Below are 24,325 nucleotides of genomic sequence, written 5' to 3' on the forward strand. Positions count from 1 at the left end.
TTACAGTAATGGAATTGATACTGTATTTCAGTTTGATATTGTATCAGTTTTTAGAATGGTATGCAATGTTTAGATCAATCTGCACTAATAGAATTGATACTGTGTGTTTTTAGAATGGTATACAATGTTTAGATCAATCTGCATGAATAGTATTGATACTGTATTTCAGTTTGGTATTGTATGAGTTTTTAGAATGGTCGATAATGTTTAGACCAATCTACACTAATGGAATTGATTCTGTATCTTTCCATTTCACAGTGTGGGTGAGTTCTGAACTGGTATCTAATTTGTGTCTCAGCTTACAATATCTTTCAGCACCTTTGAAACTTTCACTGTAATGAATGTTGGACTTGTTTGCGACTTGTATCTCAGGGTACACCATGGGGATGTTTCAACATCCTTTATAATCAATGGGTGTGAGCTTTGGGTATGGTATTTAATTTAAATCTCAGGGTACATCATTAGGTTAGATTCTGTGCCAATCAATCAGTCTTCTTCTTCTTTGGCCTCGTTGTCTCGAGAGACAATGGGTAATTGCCCAGAGGCAGTCAGTGGTTTGTGAAGCAGCTCCTGGAGTGGCTAGAAAGGCCAATTCTCGAGTGACAAACTCTTCCACAGGCACTGCAGATAAAATTGGTTGTCGGGGCTGTTACACAGTTGGCTCTCTCCTTGTGCTTCTGTCTTTTTTCCTGCCATCTGCTAAATCTCTTCGACTCGCCACTCTTTAGCCCCGCTTTTATGGCTGCCCGCCAGCTCTGGCAATCTCTGGCAACTGACTCCCATGACTTGTGGTCAATGTCACAGGACTGCATGTCGCGTTTGCACATGTCCTTAAAGCGGAGACATGGATGGCCGGTGGGTCTGATACCAGTGACGAGTTCCCTGCACAATGCGAGATGGGGATCCTGTCATCTTCCATGTGGCTCACATGGCCAAGCCATCTCAAGCGCCGCTGGCTCAGTAGGGTGTATATGCTGGGAATGCTGACCGTCACGAGGACTTCTGCATTGGAGATACAGTCCTGCCACCTGATGCCAAGGATTCTACGGTGGCAGCAAATATGGAATGAGTTGAGATGTCAGTCTTGGCTGACGGACGTTGTCTAGCCTTGCTGCTGCAGAGCAAGGTACTGAGGACACAGGCTTGATAAACTTGGACTTTTGTGTTCTGTGTCAGTGCATCATTTTCCCACACCCTCTTGGCCAGTCTGGATATAGCAGCAGATGCCTTTCCCATGCGCTTGTTGATTTCTGCATCGAGAGATAGGTTACTAGTGATAGTTGAGCCTAGGTAGGTGAACTCTTGAACCACTTCCAGAGTGTGGTCGCCGATATTGATGGTATCAATAACAAACAGTAACGTGTACCAATTCTATCTGATATTTAATTGCTAGCTAAGTCTGCATTATATTTAGATTGACACATTGCATTTCAATCTGCTAGTGGGTGTGATTTTGACCTGGGATTGATGTATCTGACTGTCAGTGGGACTGAATTGGGTGAAATGGAAACAACTTCTTTCTCTCCTGCTTTGTTTGATTTTTGGATTGAAAATGTGTCTCTGGAACTTGGGATCCATGTGGGCCTGACTACTTCTGCAGTCTGAGACTAGGGAATTGATGAACCATCTGTACCTCTGTACTCTGAGTGATAATGTACCTACTGTGTGTGAGAGGAGCTGGCTGCACTGTTCCTTGTGCCTCGAGTGCAGCAACCATCACATTCATCATGATTCCGTCAAGTATTTGCCTGTATGAAGAAAAAATATATCTTATAACTCAGGAACAGGTGAGGTGCAAAATATCAGAGATGTGAATTTACTTTCTTAATTAATAATTATTAAGAACACACACAATTGAAAACCCATGTCAGTATCTGCCTCCACTGAAGTACTGAAGCTCCCAGCTCCTGCATCACAAGTGTTCTGGGCAGATCCATCCAGACAAAACACTGCACTGGGATCGTCCCAACTGCTCTATGCTCTACACAATATTTCCAGCCATCCTGCATCATTTGCATAAATAAAGAAAAATAAAGCCTGATATGTATATTGCTCAATTCATTTCTCCCCATACACTTGCTCACTTGTTCCACCTCCCCTTACGTGCATCAATACTATTCACCTCAATCTCTCCATGTGATAGAAAATTCCAGATTCTATCCATTCACTGCGTAAATACAATTTTCATGAATTCCTCATTGGCTTTAGGAATGATGATTTTATATTTTTGGCTCTTGTTTCAGACACCACCACAAGTGGAAACATGTCTCCGTGTATTCCATAAAAGCCCTTCACTATTTCCTCACTTTTTTCATTTGTTATGTGACGTGAATGTTACTTGACACTTATCAGCCTCAGCCTGGATGTTGTCCAGGTCTTGCTGCATCTGGGTTCGGGCTGCTTCAGTATCTGAGGAGTCATGAATGGTGCTGAACATTGCACAATCATCAGTGAACATCCCCACTTTCAGCCTTGTGATGGAGGGAAGGTCATTGATGAAGCAGCTGAAGATGGTTGGGCCCAGAACATGAGCCTGAGGAATTCCAGCTGTAATGTCCTGAGACTGAGATGATTGACCTGAACAACCACAGCCATCTTCCTTTGTGCTAGGTATGACTCCAACCAGCAGAGAGTTTTGCCCAATTCCCATTTACTCCAGTTTTGCTTGGGCTCCTTGATGCCATACATGGTCAATAGCTGCCTTGATATCAAGGGCAGTCACTCTCACCTCACAAGGCAATGTTTCTTTAACTCTAAAATAAAAGCAAAATTCTGCAGATGCTGCAAATCTGAAATTAAAAAAAACAAAATTGCTGGAAATACTTAGCAGTTCAGGCAGCGTATGTGGAGAGAGAAACAGAATTAACATTTCACGTCTGTGTCCTTTCATCTTACAATATGTTTTATGTCCTGGTATGTAATGGTCAAGTTCATTCAGTTTGCAGTAATGGAATTAATACTGTGTCTTCCGCTCTGACCATTTGTGAGATTTGTGGAGTGATGTGTAACATGGAGCTCAGTCTGCAGTCTGGGTACATTACTGGGATAAATTCTGTACTTTACAATCAGGTTCTGTTTGTCTGCTGTATCTGACATTGAATTTGTAGTTCAGGCTGCACTCTTGTGAGAGTGACACAGTGCCTTGCAATCTGATAGTGGGTGTGATTTTGGACTGGGATTGATGTATCTCCTGGTCAGTTGGGGTGAAATGGAGACAACTTCAGTCTTTCCTGCTCTGAGTGACTGTTGGATTGAATAAATGTTTCTGGAACTTGGGATCAGTGCCGGTCTGACTACTTCTGCTGGCGGTAATTGTGGAATTGATGTCTCTGCTCTCTGTGAGTGATACTGTACTTACTGTGTGTGAGGAGCTGGCTGCACTTCCTCTTGTGTCGAGGAATCACTGCATTTATTCTGCTTCCTTCAAGTATTTGCCTATGGATAGAAAAAAGTATTTATTATAATTCAGGAAGAGATGTGGTAGAAGATACAAAAGTGACCAAAACAATTTTTCAATTAATAATCATTGTGAACAATCACAAAGGAAACCCAGCAATGCAAACAGAGTCAGTGTCTGATTCCACTGCAGTCCTGCAGCCCCCAGCTACTGCATACCAGGGGCTTTGGCCATTTTACAACAATTAAATGACATCCAGAAACAATCCACTGGGACATGAATGGGACTGACCGACGGAACAGGAACTTTTACACAGGTCAGATTTCCAGTTCCCGCTCCCATGGTCTAACCGTTCAAGCGAAACCAAACAGCCGCTGTTTAAAATGTGTCCTTCACACTTCTCACCTGGTGCCGATAATAGATTCTCTTTGTGCAACTCCCCACATCCTGACTGTCCGCATCTGTTTCCACACTTCACTGTCCAATAACAAGAAACTGTGGGATGAGGCTGGATCGCTCTCTTTGCGCTGGCACGGACATGATGGGCCGAATGGCCTCATTCTGCGCCGGAAATTTTCCATGTTTCTGTTTGCTGAATTGTTGCAGAAATCTGCGCCTGCGCTCCCCTCCCCCAGCACTGCCTGTGAGCGGAAGAAGATGGTTGAAAACAGCCGCGAATGGAGAGATCCCAGTCCCGGGGGAAGGGAGCAAACAGCAGCCTCCTTCCAGCAGCACATCGCTTTGGGAGCGTGTCCGCAGATAGACTCAGAGATCAGCATCGAGTCCGGGGCAAGTTCAGGCGGAGGCGGGGGCTGTTTGTAAGAGGTGGAATGGAGCAGTAACTGGTCCCGGAACATGGAGTGAGTGGGGGAAGGGAGAGGCCATTTTCGGGCTGTGTGTGGACAGGGAAAGGAGACGGAATGGGAAGAACCTGTTACTGCAGTGCAGTCAAACAATGATAATATTTGTATGGCTGGGCTTCCTTTGTGGGCGTTCATTATTATTTGAGAGATTAAATTCTTTAAAATCCTGTATGTTCTACCTTCCCTGTATTACAGTTATAAACATATTTTTGTTCAAACAGGCAAATAATTGAATGAACCGGAATAAATGTGATGTTTCCTCCACCCAAGTTACAAGGAAGAGTGTCACCAGCTTCTTCTCATACAGTCCGTACATTATCACTCACAGAGCGCAGACGCACAGACAGGTCATCAGTTCCACAGTCTCAGACAGCAGAAATAGATCCAGAGACACATTTTCAATCCCTCAATCAAACAGAGCAGGAGAGACAGACGTTGTTTCCATGTCACCCCAACTCATAAATCCCAGTCCAAATTCTCACCGACTATCAAATTATCACTGTGCCAATCCCACGATCGTGCAACCTCAGCTACAAATTATGGTTCCCGTTTCAAAGTTACAGAATTAACCTCAATAATGGAGGCATTATGTGTGTTTATGGGCGGCACAGTGGTTATCACCGCAGCCTCACAGTTCCAGCGACCCCCGGGTTCAGTTCTGGGTACTGCCTGTGTGGAGTTTGCGAGTTCTCCCTGTGTCTGCGTGGGTTTCCGCCGGCTGCTCCGGTTTCCTCCCACCTCCAAAGACTTGCAGGTTGATAGATTAATTGGCCATTGTAAATTGCCCCCAGTGTAGGTAGGTGGTAGGAGAATGGTGGGGATGTGGTAGAGAATATGGGATTAATGTAGGATTAGGATAAATGGGTGGTTGTTGGTTGGCACAGACTCAGTGGGCCGAAGGGCCTGTTTCAATGCTGTATCTCTAAATAATATAAAAATATACTCTGAGATTCAAGTTAAATACCAGCCCAACACGTTCTGAGTTTATGAGTAATAATTGCCATAATGTGTCCAGACATATACATTAAAACTCATCTGGATTATGAAAATAAAAGTTACAATATAAATTTGATTTGTGTAGTCTGAGCTATAAATAACATACCAGTCCTAAAACCTCATACTGTGTCAGTTGGAAGATACTGTACAATTCCAGACTGAGTTCATTTTACATGCAAGTCCAAGATTCTCCCTCAGACTGAATGGCACTGATCAAATTGATTCGTACAGCCTGAGTTACACTTGCACACCAATCCTGTATCAGATTGAAGGATACATTATTTTTCACTATTGTGTTTACAGTGACAGATATTTAATATCAGGTAAAACCTCAAACATACTGTCTGCTTAAAACCTATCACATCTGTGGCCTGTTGCATTGCTGACATTTTATGTAGAATGAATCCAGACTTGCAAACAGTCCCAGGGACGGAAGGTTATATCATGAATCCCACACTCACACAGAGTACCAGATACTGACAGATACAGAGTGATTCTGATACACATGCTCAGTGCCAGATGCTGAAAGGTATAGGTTGATTGCTGCACTCACTCACAGTATCGCAGCCCGAGTCATCTAAAGCAATCTAACACACAAATAGTAGCACTGAGAGATTGAGAAAGAGTCCAAAACTCACATAGAGTACCAGGCACTGACAGATACAAACTGAAAACTACACGCACATGGATATAGGATTGGCTAACTCACAGAAAACAGAGTGGGGATAAATGGGGCATTTTCAGATTGGCAAACTGTAACTAATGGAGTGCCACAGGTACAGTGCTGGGGCCTCAACTATTTATAATCTATATTAATAACTTGCATGAAGGGACTGAGTGTACTGTTGCCAAATTTATGGATGGTACAAAGATAGGTAGGAAAGCAAGTTGTGAGGAGGACACAATGTGTCTGCAAAGAGATATAGATAGGTTAAGTCAGTGGGCAAACGTTTGGCAGATGGAGTATAATATGGGAAAATGTGAGATTGTCTACTTAGGCAGGTAGAATAGAAAAACAGAATATTATTTACACAGTGACAGACTGCAGAATGCTGCTGTACCAAGGAATCTGGGTGTCCAGGTACATGAATTACAAAAAAGTTAGCATGAAGGTATAGCAAGTAATCAGGAAGGCAAATGGAATGTTGGTATTTTTAGCAAGGGGAATGGAGTATCAAAGTAAGGAAGTTTTGCTATAACTTTACAGGACATTAGTGACATCCCAACTCCACACAGTTTTGGTCTCCTTACTTAAGGAGGGATATACTTGCATTGGAATCAGTTCAGAGAAGGTTCACTAGGCTAATTCCTGGGATGTTGGATTGTCATATGAGAAAAAGTTGAGCAAGTTGGGCCTATACTCACTGGAGTTTAGAACATTGAGAGTTGATCTTCTGGAAACCTACAAGATTCTCAGTTGCTGGCCGGGGAGATGCTGAGAAGATATTTCTACTTGTGGGGAAAAGTAGAATTAGGGACCACAGTTTCAAGATAAGTGGTCTCCCATTCAAGAAGGAGATGAGGAGGATTTTCTTCTCTCAGAGGGTTGTTCTTCTTTGGAATTCTGTTCCCCAGAGGACTGTGGAGGCTGGGTCATTGAATATATTCAAGGCTGTGACAGACAGATTTTTGATCTACAAGGGAGTCAATGGTTCTGGGTGCAGGCAGGAAAGTGGAATTTAGGCCACAATCAGAACAGCTATGATCTTATTGAATGGCGGAGCAGGCTCGATGGGCCAAATGGTCTTCCCCTGCTCCTATTTTGTATCTTCTTATCTTCTTGCACACACACATTCAACCAGTGTGTGGTGGACCGAGAATGAATCCCACTTTCATCCACAATTGCAGTGACTGAAAGGTATAGAATTAATCCCACAGATGCACGCAGTACCACTGACAGGTGCAGAATGAATCCCATGCTCACACACAGCAACAGGGATTGAAAAATACATGTGATTCCCACCCTCACAGAACAATATCAGACTGAGTTACAGAATGATTTCCACATTCACATAGTGCACCACTGACGGCTAATTAATTCATCCCACAATCGCACACATTACAGAGGCTGACAGATACAGAATCTATCTCACACTTTCACAAATTGAGTGACAGGTACAGAATGAATCCCAAATTCATAAACTGTCCGAGAGAATAACAGATACAGTACCAATGACAATTCAGAATTAATCCCAAATTTACACATGAAATTCGAGATGGACCGATACAAAATTAATTCCACATTCACACTCCGCGAGAGACTGATAGTTACAAAGTGGATCCAGAACTTGCAGACAGTGCCTGAGACTGACAATTACAGAATGAATTAAACACTCTCATACAGTACCAGAGATGACTGAAATGGAATTGATAACACACACATATGTGATACCAGCGATGGAGCATACAGAATGAATCACATTCTGGAACAGAGATAGAGTTATACAGTATGAATCTCACACTCATGTACAGTACAACAGATTAACAGGTAAAATATCAACCTCAAACACACATACATTACCAAGGGTCAGTTCAGAATGACTAACAAACTCAATTAATGTGTTAGAGGCTGAAAGATACAGATGAATACAAAGCTCAAACACAAGATACAGCCTGAAAGCCACACTCAAACACAGTACTGGAGACCAACAGATACAGAATGAATCCCACACTCGCACATAATTCCAGAGACTGACAGATGCAGAATGGATGTCACACTCAAACTTCTTCTTAGGCAGTCCCTTGGGAACAAGGATGACTTTCTTCCACTACAGGGTTGTGTGTCCTTAAGTAACTGAATAGTCCAATTCTTGATCCACACACTCGGCTACAGGTGGGGCAGATGGTGTTTGGTGAGGTGGATGAATGGGATACTTGAATTTCCAAATACTCCTTCCACTGTTTGCGTTTGGTTGCTACCTGGGCATGCCGACGTTGTTCAAACTGGCTGGCACCTTCACGGTTGCTTCTTCACCATTTTGGGTGGTCTCAGGTAAGAGATGCCCACGAATCAGTGGAGATGTTACTTATTTTTCAGGGAGTCTTTAAGGAAATTCTTGTAACGTTTCCTCTGCCCTCCTGGTAGTCTCTTGCCCTGACGGACCTCAGAGTAAAAAGCTTGATTTGGAAGTCTGGTGTCAGGCATGCGGATAATGTGGCCCACCCAACATAACTGACTAGCCATGAACAGTGTCTCGATACTGGGGTTGTTGGCCTGAGAGAGGACACTGATATTGGAAGCGCCTGTCCTGCCACTGAATTTGCAGGATCTTGCGGAAGCACCGCTGGTGATATCTCTCCGGGGTTTTGAGATGTCTGCTGAACAGTGTTGATGTTTCCGACACATACAGGAGGGCAGGTAACACTGCAGCCATGTCAACCATGAGTTTGTGTCTGATTTGAGGTCTTTGTCATCAAACATTCTTTTCCTCAGGCAACTCAAGGCTGTGCTGACACACTGGAGGTGATGCTGAGTGACATTTTTAGTTTAGTTTAGAGATACAGCACTGAAACAGGCCCTTCGGCCCACTGAGTCTGTGCCGACCATCAACCACCCATCCATACTAATCCTACACTAATTCCATATTCCTACCACATCCCCACCTGTCCCTATATTTCCCTACCACATACCTATAGTAGGGGCAATTTTTAACGGCCAATTTACCTATCAACCTGCAAGTCTTTGGCATGTGGGAGGAAACCCACGCAGACACAGGGAGAACTTGCAAACTCCACACAGGCAGTACCCAGAATTGAACCCTGGTCCCTGGAACTGTGAGGCTGCGGTGCTAACCACTGCACCACTGTGCCGCCCTATATGCCGCTGTGCCGTCTTATGTGAAAAGGTTGAGCAGGTTGGGCCACTGCGCCGCTACTGTGCCATCTTATGTGAAAAGGTTGAGCAGGTTGGGCCAAAACTCACTGGAGTTTAGTAGATTGAGAGGTGATCTTTTTGAAACCTATAAGATTCTCAGTTGCTGGACAGGTAGATGCTGAGAGGATGTTTCTCCTTGTGGGGAATGTAGAATTAAGGGCCACAGTTTCAAGATAAGTGGTCTCCCATTCAAGAAGGAGATGAGGAGGAATTTCTTCTCTCAGAGGGTTGTTCATCTTTGGAATTCTGCTCTCCAGAGGATTGTGGAGGCTGGGTCATTGAATATATTCAAGGCTGTGATAGATAGATTTTTGACCTACAAGGGAGTCAATGGTCATGGGCGCAGGCAGGAAAGTGGAATTAAGGCCACAATCAGAACAGCTATGATCTTACTGAATGGCGCAGCAGGCTCGATGGGCCAAATGGCCTTCTCCTGTTCCTATTGTGTCTCTTATTATCTTCTTACACACACACACTCAACCAGTGTGTGGCGGATCTAGAATTAATCCCACTTTCGTACAAAATACCAGAGACTGAAAGGTACAGAATTAATCCCACAGCTATATACAGTGCCAACGACAGGGACAGAATGAATCCCATGCTCACATACAGCATCAGGAATTGAAAGATACATGTGATTCCCACCCTCACAGAACAATATCAGACTGAGTTACAGAATGAATTCCACATTCACATAGAGCACCACTGACTGCTAATTAATTCATCCCACAATCACACACACTACCGGAGGCTGGCAGATACAGAATGTATCGTTCACTTTCACAAAGTACTAGTGAGTGACTGGTACAGAATGAATCCCAAATTCACAAACTGTACTTGAGAATGGCAGATCCAGTGCCAATGACCAATTCAGAAAGAATTCCAAATTTACACATGACACTAGAGATGGAGAGATACAAAATTAATTCCACATCCACACTCTGCGAGAGAGTGATCGTTACAAAATGGATCCAGAACGTGCAGACAGTGCCAGAGACTGATCGTTACAGAATGAAATAAACACTCACATACAGTACCAGAAATAACAGAAATGGAATTGATACCACACACATATGTGATACCAGTGATGGAGCATACAGAATGAATCACACACACATAACAGGAACAGAGATAGAGTTATACAGAATGAATCTCACACTCATGTGCAGTACAACAGATTAACAGGTAAACCAACAACCTCAAACACACATACATTACCAAGGGTCAGTTCAGAATAACTGCAAAACTCAAATAATGTGTTCGAGGCTAAAAGATACAGATGAATACAAAACTCACACACAAGATACCAATAGATACAGCCTGAAAACTGCACTCAAACACAGTACCAGATACCGACAGATAATGAATGAATCCCACACTCATACTCAATACCAGAGACTGACAGATGCAGAATGGATGTCACACTAAACTTCTTCTTAGGCAATCCCTCGGTAAGGAGGATGACTTCCTTCCACTCCAGGGTTGTGGGTTCTTAGGTAACTGAATAGTCCAATTCTGGATCCAGACACTCGGCCACAGGTGGGGCAGATGGTGCTTGGTGAGTTGGGATAATGGGATTCTCCAATTTCCAAGTACTCCTTCCACTGTTTGCATTTGGTTGCTTACTGGGCATGTCGACGAATTTTGAACTGGCTGGCACCTTCGCGGATGCTTCTTCTCCATTTTGGGTGGTCTCAGGCAAGAGATGCCCATGAATCAGTGCAGATGTCACGTTTTTTCAGGGAGTGTTGAAAGGAAATTCTTGTAACGTTTGCTCTGCCCTCCTAGTAGCCTCTTGCCCTGACGGAGCTCAGAGTAGAAAGCTTGTTTTGGGACTCTGGTGTCGGGCATGCGGATAATGTAGCCTGCCCAACATAACTGACTCACCATGACCAGTGTCTGGTTACTGAGGATGTTGGCCTGAGAGAGGACACTGATATTGGAGCGCCTGTCCTGCAACTGAATTTGCAGGATCTTGCGGAGGCACCACTGGTGATATCTCTCCAGGGTTTTGGGATGTCTGCTGTACAGTATCTATGTTTCTGACACATACAGGAGGGCAGGTAACACTGCAGCCATGTCAACCAAGAGCTTGGTGTCTGATTTGAGGTCTTTGTCATCAAACATTCTTTTCCTCAGATGACTGAAATCTGCCCTGACACACTGGAGGTGATGCTGAGTGTCATTGTCGATATCTGTCCTTGGTGACAGGAGGCCCCCAAGGTATGAACAGTGATCCACATTGTCCAGTGGTTCGCCGTGGATCTTGATAGTCGGGGGGCAGTGTCAGGGAGCAGGTTGGTAGAGGACCTTTGTCTTCTGGAGGTTTAGCTTAAGGCCAATTATTTCATATGCCTCTGTGAATGCATCGATAAGGGTTTGAAGCTTGGCCTCTGAGGGTGTGCATATGCCAGCGTCATCAGCATACTGCAGCTCGATGACAGAGGTTGGAATAGCCTTGCATCTGGACTGGAGGCAACATATGTTAAATCGTTTCCCAGCAGGTCTTGCAGCATCTGTGGAAAGAGAAGCAGAGTTAACGTTTCAGGTCAGTGACCCTTCTTCGGAACTGGCAAATATTAGAAATGTCAAAGGTTATAAGCAAGTAAGTCGGGGGTGGGGCAAGAGATAACAAAGGAGAAGGAGTAGATTGGACAAGGCCACATAGCTGACCAAGAGGTCATGGAGCAAAGGCAAACAATATGATAATGGTGTGTTGAAAGACGAAGCATTAGTACAGATAGGGTGTTAACGAACTGACGGTTGAACAGCAGCAAGTACAAACATGAAAAAAACAGTGGGTAAGCAAACTGAACAAACTACAATGAAATGAAATGAACAAAAGAAAGAAAATTGTAAAATATGTAAAAAAGAAAAAAGAACTAAAAATAAAAGTAAAATGACGGGCCCCCGTCCTTGACTACATTCCAATGCATGGTACCCACCGTGCTGTCAGCACAATTCCTGACTGACAGAGACTGAAAAGGCAAACTGACAGCTAAAAATCCATAAGGCCGCTTGCATATATGGAATTCCCGCCGAAATTCTAAAATACGGCAGAGAAGCACTCTTGACACAAATACATGGTCTCATTTCTCTCATCTGGAAGGAAGAGAGCATGACAGGGGATCTCTGAGATGCCGTAATTGTGATCATCTTCAAAAAAAGGTGACAAGACAGACTGTGTTAACTACAGAGGGGTATCCCTGCTGTCCACCACAGGGAAGGTCATCACAAGAGTCCTTCTCAACTGCCTCCTCCCCGTGGCTGAAGACGTCCTACTGGAATCACAATGTGGATTCTGTCCATCAACAGACACAGTGAACATAATCTTCACAGCAAGACAACTTCAAGAAAATGTAGGGAGCAGCAGCAACCTTTATAAATGGCCTTCTCTGTCCTGACAAAGGCCTTCATCTCGACCAACTGGGAGGGATTATGGAACGTCCTCCTCAAATTTGGCTGCCTGGAGAAATTCGTCACCATCCTCCGATGACTGCATGAGGACATGCAAGCTGTAATCCTTCCCAACAGCCCTACCACTGAACCAATGCTAATATAAACTGGACTCAAGCAAGGCTGTGTCACCACACCAATGCTCTTTTCTATCATCCTCGCCACAACACTCCACCTCATCTCCTCACACTCACATTACCAGAGACTGAGAGACAGAATGGATGTCAAACTCACACACAGTACCAGAGTCTGAGAGATACAGAATGAATCCATACAGCACCAGACACTGAGAGCTACCGAATGACAGAACACTCTCAAACACAAAAGAAGAGAGTAAAATAATTGAATTAACTGCACACTCACCGACAATAGCAGAGACACAAGGACACATAAGTGTCCTCCCAACAACAGCCAGGACATTTCCAGGGAGGTTTACACGGGCAGCGGCTCTTTCAATATAAACTGGGTTTGGAGAGAGTCTTTATGAAATATACTTCCTGATTGCAGGTAGGGTGTTTGTGATTGGTTGCAAATCTTTAATCTGATTGGATGGGGAAAGACACCAATTAGAGAATTACAATATAAAACCTTTGTGACATCACTTCCAATCACCCAATCACAATCTTTACTTTCCCCCATCCGTCAATAGCATAGAGCTGTGGGATTGTCTATTTAATCCGCACTCGGAAGGGGTTTGGTTTATTTCTGTGTCTGAAATTGGAACTGAAGATGGTTGAGGAGAAGAAGAAAGCTCGACACAAACATCAGTAGCGCAGTCTCAATCAACGGGTGGGAATCTGAAAGTTTCCCGATCAAATCTGGAGTCAGACAGGGCTGTCCTCTGTCCCCGGTCTAATTTGTTTGCTGTATTGAACACTTTGCTGAGTCGATGAGGAAGGATGCGAGCATAAGAGGGGTGACAATCCCAGGCAGCGGAGGCACTCAGGTCAAAACCTCCCTGTACATGGATGACGTCGCCGTTTTCTGCTCGGATCCGCTGTCCGTGCGCAGACTAATGAGCATCTGCGACCAGTTCGAACTGGCCTCGGGAGCCAAAGTTAACCACGACAAGAGCGAGGCCATGTTCTTTGGCAACTGGGCTGACCGATCCTTTGTCCCCTTCACCGTCAGGTCAGATTACCTGAAGGTGCTGGGGATATGGTTCGGAAGGGCCGGGGCGTGCACCAAAACATGGGAGGAGCGAGTAGCCAAGGTACGACAAACGTTGGGCATGTGGGGGCAGCGATCTCTCTCCATTGTGGGTAAGAACCTGGTCATCAGGTGCGAGGCGCTCACGTTGTTGCTCTACATGGCGCAGGTCTGGCCTATACCCCACTCCTGCGCCGTGGCAGTCACCCGAGCCATTTTCCGCTTCGTCTGGGGATCTAAAATGGACCGGGTCCGGAGGGACACGATGTTCAAATCTCTGGACAAGGGCGGGAAAAATGTACCCAACGTGGCCCTCATCCTGATGACCACCTTCGTGTGCGGCTGCATCAAGCTGTGTGTAGATCCCCAGTATGCAAACTCCAAGTGTCACTACGTGCTGAGGTTCTATCTGTCCCCGGTGTTGCGAAGGATGGGCCTGGTCACATTGCCGCGGAACGCACCATGCAGTTGGGCGGCGCCGTACCACCTATCCTTCGTGGAGCAGTTTCTGCGGAAAAACACCTTTGACCACCGGTCCATCAGGCAGTGGTCTGCACGGAATGTCCTCAAGGCCCTACGGGAAAAGGAAACGGTGGATCCTGTCGGATGGTTCCCCGAGCAGACCGTCAAAGTCATTTGGCGGAATGCCTCATCACCAGAACTTTCAAACAAGCACCAAGACGTAGCTTGGCTGGTGGTGAGAAGGGCCCTCCCCGTCAGATCCTTCATGCACACCCGAAGTCTCGCCCCCTCCGCAGAGTGTCCCCGCGTTGGCTGTGGTGGGGAAGAGACGGTCGCCCACCTCCTCCTGGAATGTGCCTTTGCAAAGCAGGTGTGGAAAGAGATGCAGTGGTTTTTGTCAAGGTTCATCCCAAGCACCTCTGTAACACAGGAGTCTGTGCTCTGCGGGCTGTTCCCAGGGACGCACACCGAGACAAACATCATCTGCTGCTGGAGGACTATCAATTCGGTGAAAGACGCCCTTTGGTCTGCCCGAAACTTGCTGGTCTTCCAGCGCAAAGAGTTGTCCACCACCGAATGTTGCAGACTGGCACATTCCAAGGTCCAGGACGACGTGCTGAGGGACGCACTGAAGCTTGGGGCAGCCGCAGCAAAGGCTCAATGGGGAAAGACCACAGTGTAAGGTTCCCCCACCAAGCTGGACTGAGGAGCTGGATCAATGGGAAACCCCTCGAACTGTATCGTTAATATTCTCAATTGCTGTAAATGTAAAACTGTAATTGACATGACAATTGTGAAACGGAAGGGTTGGGAAGAAACTCATGACAGTATTGAAGGAAACTGATCTCCCTTGCAATGTTTGTATTTTTTGGTGCTGTTTGGAAACTGTTTGGCAATGTAATTTTTACAGATTTTTATGAATAAAGTATATTTTGGAAAAAAGAAAGAAGAAAGCAGCTCCTAAGAAGGGCGCCAAGAAAACCTTAAGTAAACCATCAGCAAAGGGCGGCAAGAGGCGGAGAAAGTCGAGGAAGGAGAGTTACTCCATCTACATCTACAAAGTGATGAAGCAGGTTCACCCCGACACCGGCATCTCCTCCAAGGCCATGAGCATCATGAACTCGTTTGTGAACGATATTTTCGGGCGCATCGCGGGTGAGGCTTCCCGCCTGGCCCATTGCAACAAGAGCAGAACCATCAGCTCCCGGGAGACCCAGACCGCCGTGCGCCTGCTGCTGCCCGGGGAGCTGGCCAAGCACGCCGTGTCGGAAGGAACAAAGGCGGTGACCAAGTACACCAGCTCCAAGTAAAACTGCACAATGGACTGAAAAACATCCCAAACACAACGGCTCTTTTAAGAGCCACCCACAATCTCTCTGAAAAAGCTACAACTTCATCTCTATGGTATCGATTTGTTTTGTTTCTTATATATGAAAAGTCTGGAACTTTCTAATTGCCTTTGTGATCTCTGTTTTATCCCAGGTATATTTGGGTGATTCACTTTCACTGTCTGTGAGATCTTTGTGTCTCTACTTAATGATGCCGTGTAAATTAATTACTGACCACTGACCGCAAGTGCGCTTTGATTTCAGACGCGTTCATATTCGGCCCCTTTCCTGTATTCCGCTAATAAAAGCTGACAGATCAGTTCTCAGTCACTTGTTTCCCTTGTTCAAGCTTGGCCTCAATAATTAATAAGTACATTATCTGGAAACCCCGCTGTTGTAGGAAACCTCAGTCTCACATTTCAACTCCTGACAATAAAACACTTTCTCTCCGCTTTTGTCTCCCACAAATAGGTTCAATCTAGAATCAGTGATTCGGTATCTTGACAAAGATTGACCTGAAATGTATCCGTTTGCAGAATGCTGTGAAAGAGACTTTCTGCCGCCGCTTCCAGACTGTTTCAAAAAGGACGGAGAATAAACCCGAATAGATACCAGATTGGAAAAGTGTATCTGGAACTTGTGACAATGTGTGGAATAATACAAGAGAAAGAGTTTAAAATCTTTGCTGTAAAAGATCTTTGCTGACAAATATCATTGAAATGTTCTGATCATGTTCATAAGATGAATTAAAGCAAATTTCTCCTTTGTCAAAACCGTTGTTTCCGGCACTGATATTGGCGGTTTTTTTAAAATTGAGTAATCAGTAATAATCGACCAATCGGAGGCAATAGCTTCCTGTGTTTCTGTTTATTATCGGGGTTTGGTTTAAACTGACTGGGCGTCGGGTTCCAGCCAATTACTGCTCAGGGCGGTTCCTCACAGAGTTTAAAAAGGCGGATGTGCAGCAGATTCAGTATTAACAGTCTGTGTGTCTCAGATTGTGCAGAATCCGTTGAGAAAATGGCCCGGACAAAGCAGACAGCGCGTAAATCGACCGGAGGGAAAGCTCCTCGCAAACAGCTGGCTACCAAAGCGGCCCGGAAGAGCGCTCCAGCCACGGGTGGAGTAAAGAAGCCTCATCGCTACAGACCCGGCAGTGTGGCTCTGAGGGAGATCCGCCGCTACCAGAAATCCACTGAGCTCCTCATCCGCAAACTGCCCTTCCAGCGCCTGGTCAGAGAGATCGCTCAGGACTTCAAGACAGACCTGCGCTTCCAGAGCTCGGCCGTCATGGCCCTGCAGGAGGCCAGCGAGGCTTACCTGGTGGGGCTCTTTGAGGACACCAACCTGTGCGCCATCCACGCCAAGCGAGTCACCATCATGCCCAAAGATATCCAGCTGGCCCGCCGCATCCGCGGGGAACGCGCCGAAAACCCGGCTTCAGTAACAAGTGTAACAAGGGCTCTTTTCAGAGCCACCAAATCAGCAAAGGAAAGAGCTTCCATCTCTGTTCATCATCAAACACATTAGATTGGAGGGGCGGTCACATGGTTTCTGTTTTGTCACATCACTTTCCCGAAAGGCCTGTCGGACTGAGAGCTGATCTGGAATTTAGAAAGCAGCATTACCGGAGACTCATTGCTGTTCAGCACAATCTCAACCCTGCTCCTGGGATCCGTTAGCTGACATTTGGGGAAAAGAAATGGATCCCAGTTTTATTTGGAAGGCATTAATGGAGCCAGCTCCGTTCACATGAGGGTTATTTACAAACATTACCCAATGAGTTCGCTAATAGTTGAATCCCTTGGAGATCGGTACACAGGACATGTAAGGCAGCTCGGTCACACTGACTCGAACCGCCAGTTCCCCGGGGTTGCAAACCCTGACACTGCGGGGAGAGAATCCCCGACTCTCCCGCCGCCGGGGGAGTAGACAGCTTTGTGTCCGGAGAATAGGGAGGGCCGGGGGGGAAGGCACATATTAAAGCGCTGCAATGGACTCAGCTCCCGTGTGTGAGCAGCTCTCAGATTCCGTCCTCTGGGAACAGTGCGGTCTGAACAGATCAGGTTAGGAGAGAAACATACAGCCCGAGAATGGCCTCTTCCTGCATTTACTCTGCTCCGGGAGCAAATTCTCATTGAGAAGCCGGAGAGAGAGAAAAAACAGAATTCAAACTGTCTGCATGCGAAACAGGTCAATCCACTGTTACAATAACTCCATCTCTGATTCCCTCCTGACAGTAACCAGCCCTTTCACAGAGACTGTGGGTGGCTCTGAAAAGAGCCTTTGGTTTATTAGATGATATTTTGGCCGCTTTACTTTTTCTGGGAGCTCTGAGCACTGGTTTTCTTGGGCAGCAGCACGGCCTGGATATTAGGCAGCACCCCACCCTGAGCGATGGTCACTCCTCCCAGCAGCTTGTTGAGCTCCTCGTCGTTGCAGACGGCCAGCTGCAGGTGTCTGGGGATGATGCGGCTCTTCTTGTTGTCCCGGGCCGCGTTCCCGGCCAGCTCGAGGATTTCAGCGGTCAGATACTCGAGCACAGCAGCCAGAAAGACCGGGGCTCCGGCACCCACACGCTCAGCATAGTTACCCTTTCTCAGGAGTCTGTGAACACGGCCCACTGGGAACTGCAGTCCAGCCCGGGAGGAGCGAGGCTTGGCCTTGGCCCGAGCTTTCCCGCTGGTCTTTCCTCTTCCTTTTTTTTTTATTTCCATAATATACTTTATTCATAAAAATGTGTAAAAATTACATTGCCAAACAGTTTCCAAAGAGCACGAAAAAATACAAACATTGCAAAAGAGATCAGTTTCTTTCAATAATGTCATGAGTTTCTTCCCAACCCTTCCGTTTCACAATTGTCATGTCAATTACAGTTTTACATTTACAGCAATTGAGAATATTAACGATACAGTTCGAGGGGCTTCCCATGGTTCCAGCCCCTCAGTCCAGCTTGGTGGGGGAACCTTACACTGTGGTCTTTCCCCATTGAGCCTTTGCTGCGGCTGCCCCAAGCTTTAGGTCGTCCCTCAGCACGTAGTCCTGGACCTTGGAATGTGCCAGTCTGCAACATTCGGTGGTGGACAACTCTTTGCGCTGGAAGACCAGCAAGTTTCGGGCAGACCAAAGGGCGTCTTTCACCGAATTGATAGTCCTCCAGCAACAGTTGATGTTTGTCTCAGTGTGCGTCCCTGGGAACAGCCCGTAGAGCACAGACTCCTGTGTTACAGAGCTGCTTGGGATGAACCTTGACAAAAACCACTGCATCTCTTTCCACACCTGCTTTGCAAAGGCACATTCCAGGAGGAGGTGGGCGACCGTCTCTTCCCCACCACAGCCAACGCGGGGGCACTGTGCGGAGGGGGCGAGACTTCGGGTGTGCATGAAGGATCTGACGGGGAGGGCCCTTCTCACCACCAGCCAAGCTACGTCTTGGTGCTTGTTTGAAAGTTCTGGTGATGAGGCATTCCGCCAAATGACTTTGACGGTCTGCTCGGGGAACCATCCGACAGGATCCACCGTTTCCTTTTCCCGTAGGGCCTTGAGGACATTCCGTGCAGACCACTGCCTGATGGACCGGTGGTCAAAGGTGTTTTTCCACAGAAACTGCTCCACGAAGGATAGGTGGTACGGCGCCGCCCAACTGCATGGTGCGTTCCGCGGCAATGTGACCAGGCCCATCCTTCGCAACACCGGGGACAGATAGAACCTCAGCACGTAGTGACACTTGGAGTTTGCGTACTGGGGATCTACACATAGCTTGATGCAGCCGCACACGAAGGTGGTCATCAGGATGAGGGCCACGTTGGGTACATTTTTCCCGCCCATGTCCAGAGATTTGAACATCGTGTCCCTCTGGACCCGGTCCATTTTAGATCCCCAGACGAAGCGGAAAATGGCTCGGGTGACTGCCACGGCGCAGGAGTGGGGTATGGGCCAGACCTGCGCCATGTAGAGCAACAACGTGAGCGCCTCGCACCTGATGACCAGGTTCTTACCCACAATGGAGAGAGATCGCTGCCCCCACATGCCCAACTTTTGTCGTACCTTGGCTACTCGCTCCTCCCATGCTTTGGTGCACGCCCCGGCCCTTCCGAACCATATCCCCAGCACCTTCAGGTAATCTGACCTGACGGTGAAGGGGACAAAGGATCGGTCAGCCCAGTTCCCAAGGAACATGGCCTCGCTCTTGCCGTGGTTAACTTTGGCTCCCGAGGCCAGTTCGAACTGGTCGCAGATGCTCATCAGTCTGCACATGGACAGCTGATCCGAGCAGAAGACGGCGACGTCATCCATGTACAGGGAGGTTTTGACCTGAGTGCCTCCGCTGCCTGGGATTGTCACCCCTCTTATGCTCGCATCCTTCCTAATAGACTCAGCAAAGGGTTCAATACAGCAAACAAACAAGACCGGGGACAGAGGACAGCCCTGTCTGACTCCAGATTTGATCGGGAAACTTTCAGATTCCCACCCGTTGATTGACACTGCGCTACTGATGTTTGTGTGGAGCAGTTGGATCCAATTGCAGATTCCCTCCCCAAACCCCATTTTGGAAAGCACGTCCATCATGTAGGTTTGCGATATCAACAATCTCACAAATACCTTGACGAAGAATGGTTATTTTCCGCAGCATTTACTGTACTTATAGACTGAGAACTCATCTCATTGGTCGGTACTTAATTCACCTCATTTGCCTATATTCTTCACCAATCAGGACACTGACAAACGGAAGAGGGCGGGATTTACCCACCACACTACCAGAAGCAGAGAATTTGTCAATTTCACAAAGCCCGCCAATTTCATTCTCGGTAAAGAGCGGATTAATATAAATGTCATCCTTAGTCAAAGATTTCAAATCCCTTCTCTTTTTTTTGTTTTATTCAATTCTTTCCGTCACCAATCACAAGCGCGGTTTAAAAATGTTGTGTAAATTGTGGTTCATTCTACAATCGTTTACAAACTGTTCCAGTTGGGAATAAATCCCTGTTCATAGCATTTCCCTGAAGGAAAACACTCAGTTTAGTCTTCAATCAGAGCCCAGTGTCCTCTGAAAAGAGGAAGCCGGATCTGCTCAATCTGCTCTGTTCCTGTTCCGGCGAGTTGCTGTGAATAAAACGATGAATCAGTTCACATTTCAGGAATAGAGTGAAGGGACTAAGGTCTGACCTTTACAGCTAAAAACAGCTGTTAATGCAGTCATTGAGGAGCTGTGCAATAATAACAGCTTTTAGCAAAAAAGCGAAGGCGGATGAGCAGATTATGTGTCCGTGTACAGTTTATGGGACAGAAGACACAGGTACAGCAGTGGGAACGTTATTATGTTATACATTGTTTTAAAATAATTTAATAGAGATGTTCGGATGCAGCTTTTTCAGAGAGATTGTGGGTGGCTCTTAAAAGAGCCGTTGTGTTTGATCTGTTTTTCAGTCCATTGTGCAGTTTTACTTGGAGCTGGTGTACTTGGTCACCGCTTTTGTCCCTTCCGACACGGCGTGCTTGGCCAGCTCCCCGGGCAGCAGCAGGCGCACGGCGGTCTGGATCTCCCGGGAGCTGATGGTGCTGCGCTTGTTGTGATGGGCCAGGCGGGAAGCCTCACCCGCGATGCGCTCGAAAGTATCGTTCACAAACGAGTTCATGATGCTCATGGCCTTGGAGGTGATGCCGGTGTCGGGGTGAACCTGCTCCATCACTTTGTAGATGTAGATGGAGTAACTCTCCTTCCTCGACTTTCTCCGCTTCTTGCCGCCCTTTGCTGACGGTTTATTTAAGGCTTTCTTGGCGCCCTTCTTCGGAGCTGCTTTCTTCTTTTCAGGCATCTTCAGATTCAATTTCAGACACAGAAATAAACCAAACCCCTTCCGAGTGCGGATTAAATAGACAATCCCACAGCTCTATGCTAATGAGGGATGGGGGGAAAGTAAAGATTGTGATTGGGTGATTGGGAGTGATGTCATAAAGGTTTTTTAACTGTAATTCTCTAATTGGTGTTTTTCCTCATCCAATCAGAATAAACATTTGCAACCAATCACAAACACCCTTCCTGCAATCAGGAAGGATATTTCACGAAGATCCTCCGGCCCCAGTTGATATTGAAAGAGCCGCTCCCTGTGTACAGCTCCCTGGAAATGTCCTGGCTGTTGGTGGGAGGACACTTATTGATGATTCTCTGTCGTTGTCTCTCTGCTATTGCATGTGAATGTGCAATTAATTCCACTGCTTTTAGTCTGTGGTACTGTGTTTGCACATGTTATGTAATTCGGTAGCTCTCGGTCTCTGGTGCTGTATGGATTCCTTATCTATCTGTCAGACTCTGGTACTGTGTTTGAGTATGACATCCATTCAGTATCTGTCAGTCTCTGGGATGGTACGTGAATTTGGGACTGACTCTGAATCTGTCAGTGGTTCTGTATGTGTGGAATTCAAGCTATCTGTGTCAGCATCTCACAATATGTAGGAGTTCACGATTTATTTGTCAGTCTCTGGTAATTTTGGCAGTTGCTGAATCTGCCAGTGGTACTGTAGGAGTGTTTGTGATTGATTTTGTATGTGTCAGTCTTTGCTACTACATCGGAGTGTGGGATTAATTTTGTATCTCTCATCCTCTGGTAGTGTGTGAGATTGTGGGATGAATTGATCAGCAGTCAGTGGTGCTCTATGTGAATGTGGAAATCATTCTGTAACTCCGTCTCATATTGTCATGTGCGAGTGGGAATCACATGTATCTTTTAATACCTAGTGGTGTGTGTGAGCATGGGATTCATCCTGTACTTGTCGGTGGTACTGTATGCATCTGTGGGATTGATTCTGTACCTTTCAGTCACTGGTATTGTGTATGAAAGTGAGATGAATTCTGGATCTGCCACACACTGGTTGTGTGTGTGTGTGTACACGTGTGTGTAAGAATATAATAAGATAAGAAATAGGAGCAGAAATAGACGATTTGACCCATCAAGCCTGCTCTGCCATTCGATAAGATCATGGCTCTTCTGATTGTGACCTTAATTTCACCTTCCTGCCTGCGCCCATAACCATTGATTCCCAACCATTGATTCCCATGTAGATCAAAAATTTGTCGAACAGAGCCTTGATTCAATAACTCAGCCTCCACAGTCCTCTGGGGAACAGAATTCCAAAGATGAACAACCCTCTGAGAGAAGAAATTCCTCTTCATCTCCTTCTTGAATGGAAGACCACTTAGCTTGAAACTCTCGCCCCTCCATTCCCCCACAAGGAGAAACATCCTCTCAGCATCTACCTGTCCAGCCCACTGAGAATCTTATAGGTTTCAATAAGATCACCTCTCAATCTTCTAACTACAGTGGGTATAGGCCCAACCTGCTCAACATTGTCTCATAAGGCAATCCTTCATCACAGAAATCAGCCTAGTGAACCTTATTTGAGTTGATTCCAATGCAAGTATATCCCTCCTTAAGTAAGGAGACCAAAACTGTATGGAGTCCTTTAGTTGGGTTGTCACTAATGCCCTAGACAGTTATAGTAAAACTTCCCTACTTTTATACTCCATTCCCCTTGCTAAAAATGCCAACATTCCATTTTCCTTCCTAATTACTTGCTATACCTTCATGCTAACTTTTTGTAATTCATGTACCTGGCACCCAGATCCCTTGGTACAGCAGCATTCTGCAGTCTCTCTCTATGTAAGTAATATTCTTTTTTTCTATTCTTCCTGCCAAATTAGACAACCTCACATTTTCCCACATTATACTCCAGCTGCCAAACTTTTGCCCATTGACTTAACCTATCTATATCTCTTTGCAGACACTTTATCCTCTTCATAACTTTCTTTCCTATCGATCTTTGTCACATCCATAAATTTGGCAACAATACACTTGATCGCTTCATGTAAGTTATTAATATAGACCATACATAGTTGAGGCACCAGCACTGATCACTGTGGCACTCCATTAGTTAGATTGCGAAAATGAAAATGCCCAATTTATCCCCACTCTCTGTTTCCTGTGAGTTAGCTCATCCTAGATCCATGTGTGTATAGTCTTCAGTTTGTATCTGTCAGCATCGAGTGCTCCATGTGAGTTTTGGACTCTTTCTCAATCTCTCAGTGCTACTATTTGTGTGTTAGATTGCTTTAGATGACTCAGGCTGAGGAATTGTGAGTGAGTGCAGTCATCAACCGATGCCTTTCAGCACCTGGCACAAGGGCATGTGTTTCAGCATCACTCTCCATCTGGCAGTGTCTGGTACTCTGTATGAGTATGGGATTCATTATATAATCTTCTGTCCCTGGGACTGTTTGCAAGTCTGGATTCATTCTACATAAAATGTCAGCACAGCAACAGGCCACTGATGTGGTCGGTTTTAAGCAGACAATACGTTTGAGGTTTTGCCTAGTATTAAATATCTGTCACTGTGAACACAATAGTGAAAGATAATGTATCCTACAATCTAATACCGGATTGGTGTGCAAGTGTAACTCAGACTGTACGAAGCAATTTGATCAGTGTCATTCAGTCGGACAGTGAGAATTTTGGACTTGCATGTAAAATGACCCTATACATCTGGAACTGTACAGTATCTTCCATCTGACACTATATGTGGTTTTTGGACTGGTAGAAAACTTATAGCTCACTAGACAAATCAAATTTATATTGTATCTTTTAGTTCCACAATCCAGATAAGTTTTAAACTGGAATCTGAGTTTGTATCTTAGGTTATACTGTTTTTCATAATCTCTCAATCTGATTATGCAGTTGAGATATGGACTAGTGTCCAAATGTGGGTGATGCAGTGGTTAGCACCGCAGCCTCACAGCTCCAGTGAC

At 45.8% G+C, this 24,325-nt stretch overlaps 3 protein-coding genes across 3 annotated transcripts; 2 read left to right on the forward strand and 1 right to left on the reverse strand.

Moving 5' to 3' along the window:
- Window positions 1-1,075: 1,075 nt before the first annotated feature.
- LOC137364965 (histone H2B-like) lies at window positions 1,076-15,507 on the forward strand. The gene is made up of 2 exons (XM_068027836.1): window positions 1,076-1,126; window positions 15,163-15,507. Exons 1-2 carry the CDS (start codon window positions 1,076-1,078, stop codon window positions 15,505-15,507), a joined length of 396 nt encoding a protein of 131 aa, XP_067883937.1.
- Window positions 15,508-16,509: 1,002 nt separating this feature from the next.
- Window positions 16,510-20,872, forward strand: LOC137364966 (histone H3-like). Its single transcript, XM_068027837.1, has 2 exons — window positions 16,510-16,977; window positions 20,750-20,872. Exons 1-2 carry the CDS (start codon window positions 16,546-16,548, stop codon window positions 20,870-20,872), a joined length of 555 nt encoding a protein of 184 aa, XP_067883938.1. The 5' UTR covers window positions 16,510-16,545.
- Window positions 20,873-20,966: 94 nt separating this feature from the next.
- On the reverse strand, window positions 20,967-21,341 carry LOC137364993 (histone H2B 1/2-like). The gene has a single exon (XM_068027866.1). It carries the CDS (start codon window positions 21,339-21,341, stop codon window positions 20,967-20,969), a length of 375 nt encoding a protein of 124 aa, XP_067883967.1.
- Between the last annotated feature and the right edge of the window lie 2,984 nt (window positions 21,342-24,325).

This window comes from Heterodontus francisci, unplaced genomic scaffold, assembly GCF_036365525.1.
Source record: "Heterodontus francisci isolate sHetFra1 unplaced genomic scaffold, sHetFra1.hap1 HAP1_SCAFFOLD_43, whole genome shotgun sequence".
NCBI classification, from domain to species: Eukaryota; Metazoa; Chordata; class Chondrichthyes; order Heterodontiformes; family Heterodontidae; genus Heterodontus; species Heterodontus francisci.

What these genes read in the sequence shown, in the direction of transcription:
- LOC137364965 (XM_068027836.1), top strand. Translation starts at nt 1,076, where the DNA reads ATGTCAGTCTTGGCTGACGGACGTTGTCTAGCCTTGCTGCTGCAGAGC. An exon ending in CCTTGCTGCTGCAGAGCAAG is followed by an intron (nt 1,127 to 15,162) that starts GTACTGAGGACA and finishes GCAGCTCCTAAG; the next exon opens with AAGGGCGCCAAGAAAACCTT.
- LOC137364966 (XM_068027837.1), top strand. Translation starts at nt 16,546, where the DNA reads ATGGCCCGGACAAAGCAGACAGCGCGTAAATCGACCGGAGGGAAAGCT. An exon ending in ACCCGGCTTCAGTAACAAGT is followed by an intron (nt 16,978 to 20,749) that starts GTAACAAGGGCT and finishes CAATAATAACAG; the next exon opens with CTTTTAGCAAAAAAGCGAAG.
- LOC137364993 (XM_068027866.1), bottom strand. Translation starts at nt 21,341, where the DNA reads ATGCCTGAAAAGAAGAAAGCAGCTCCGAAGAAGGGCGCCAAGAAAGCC.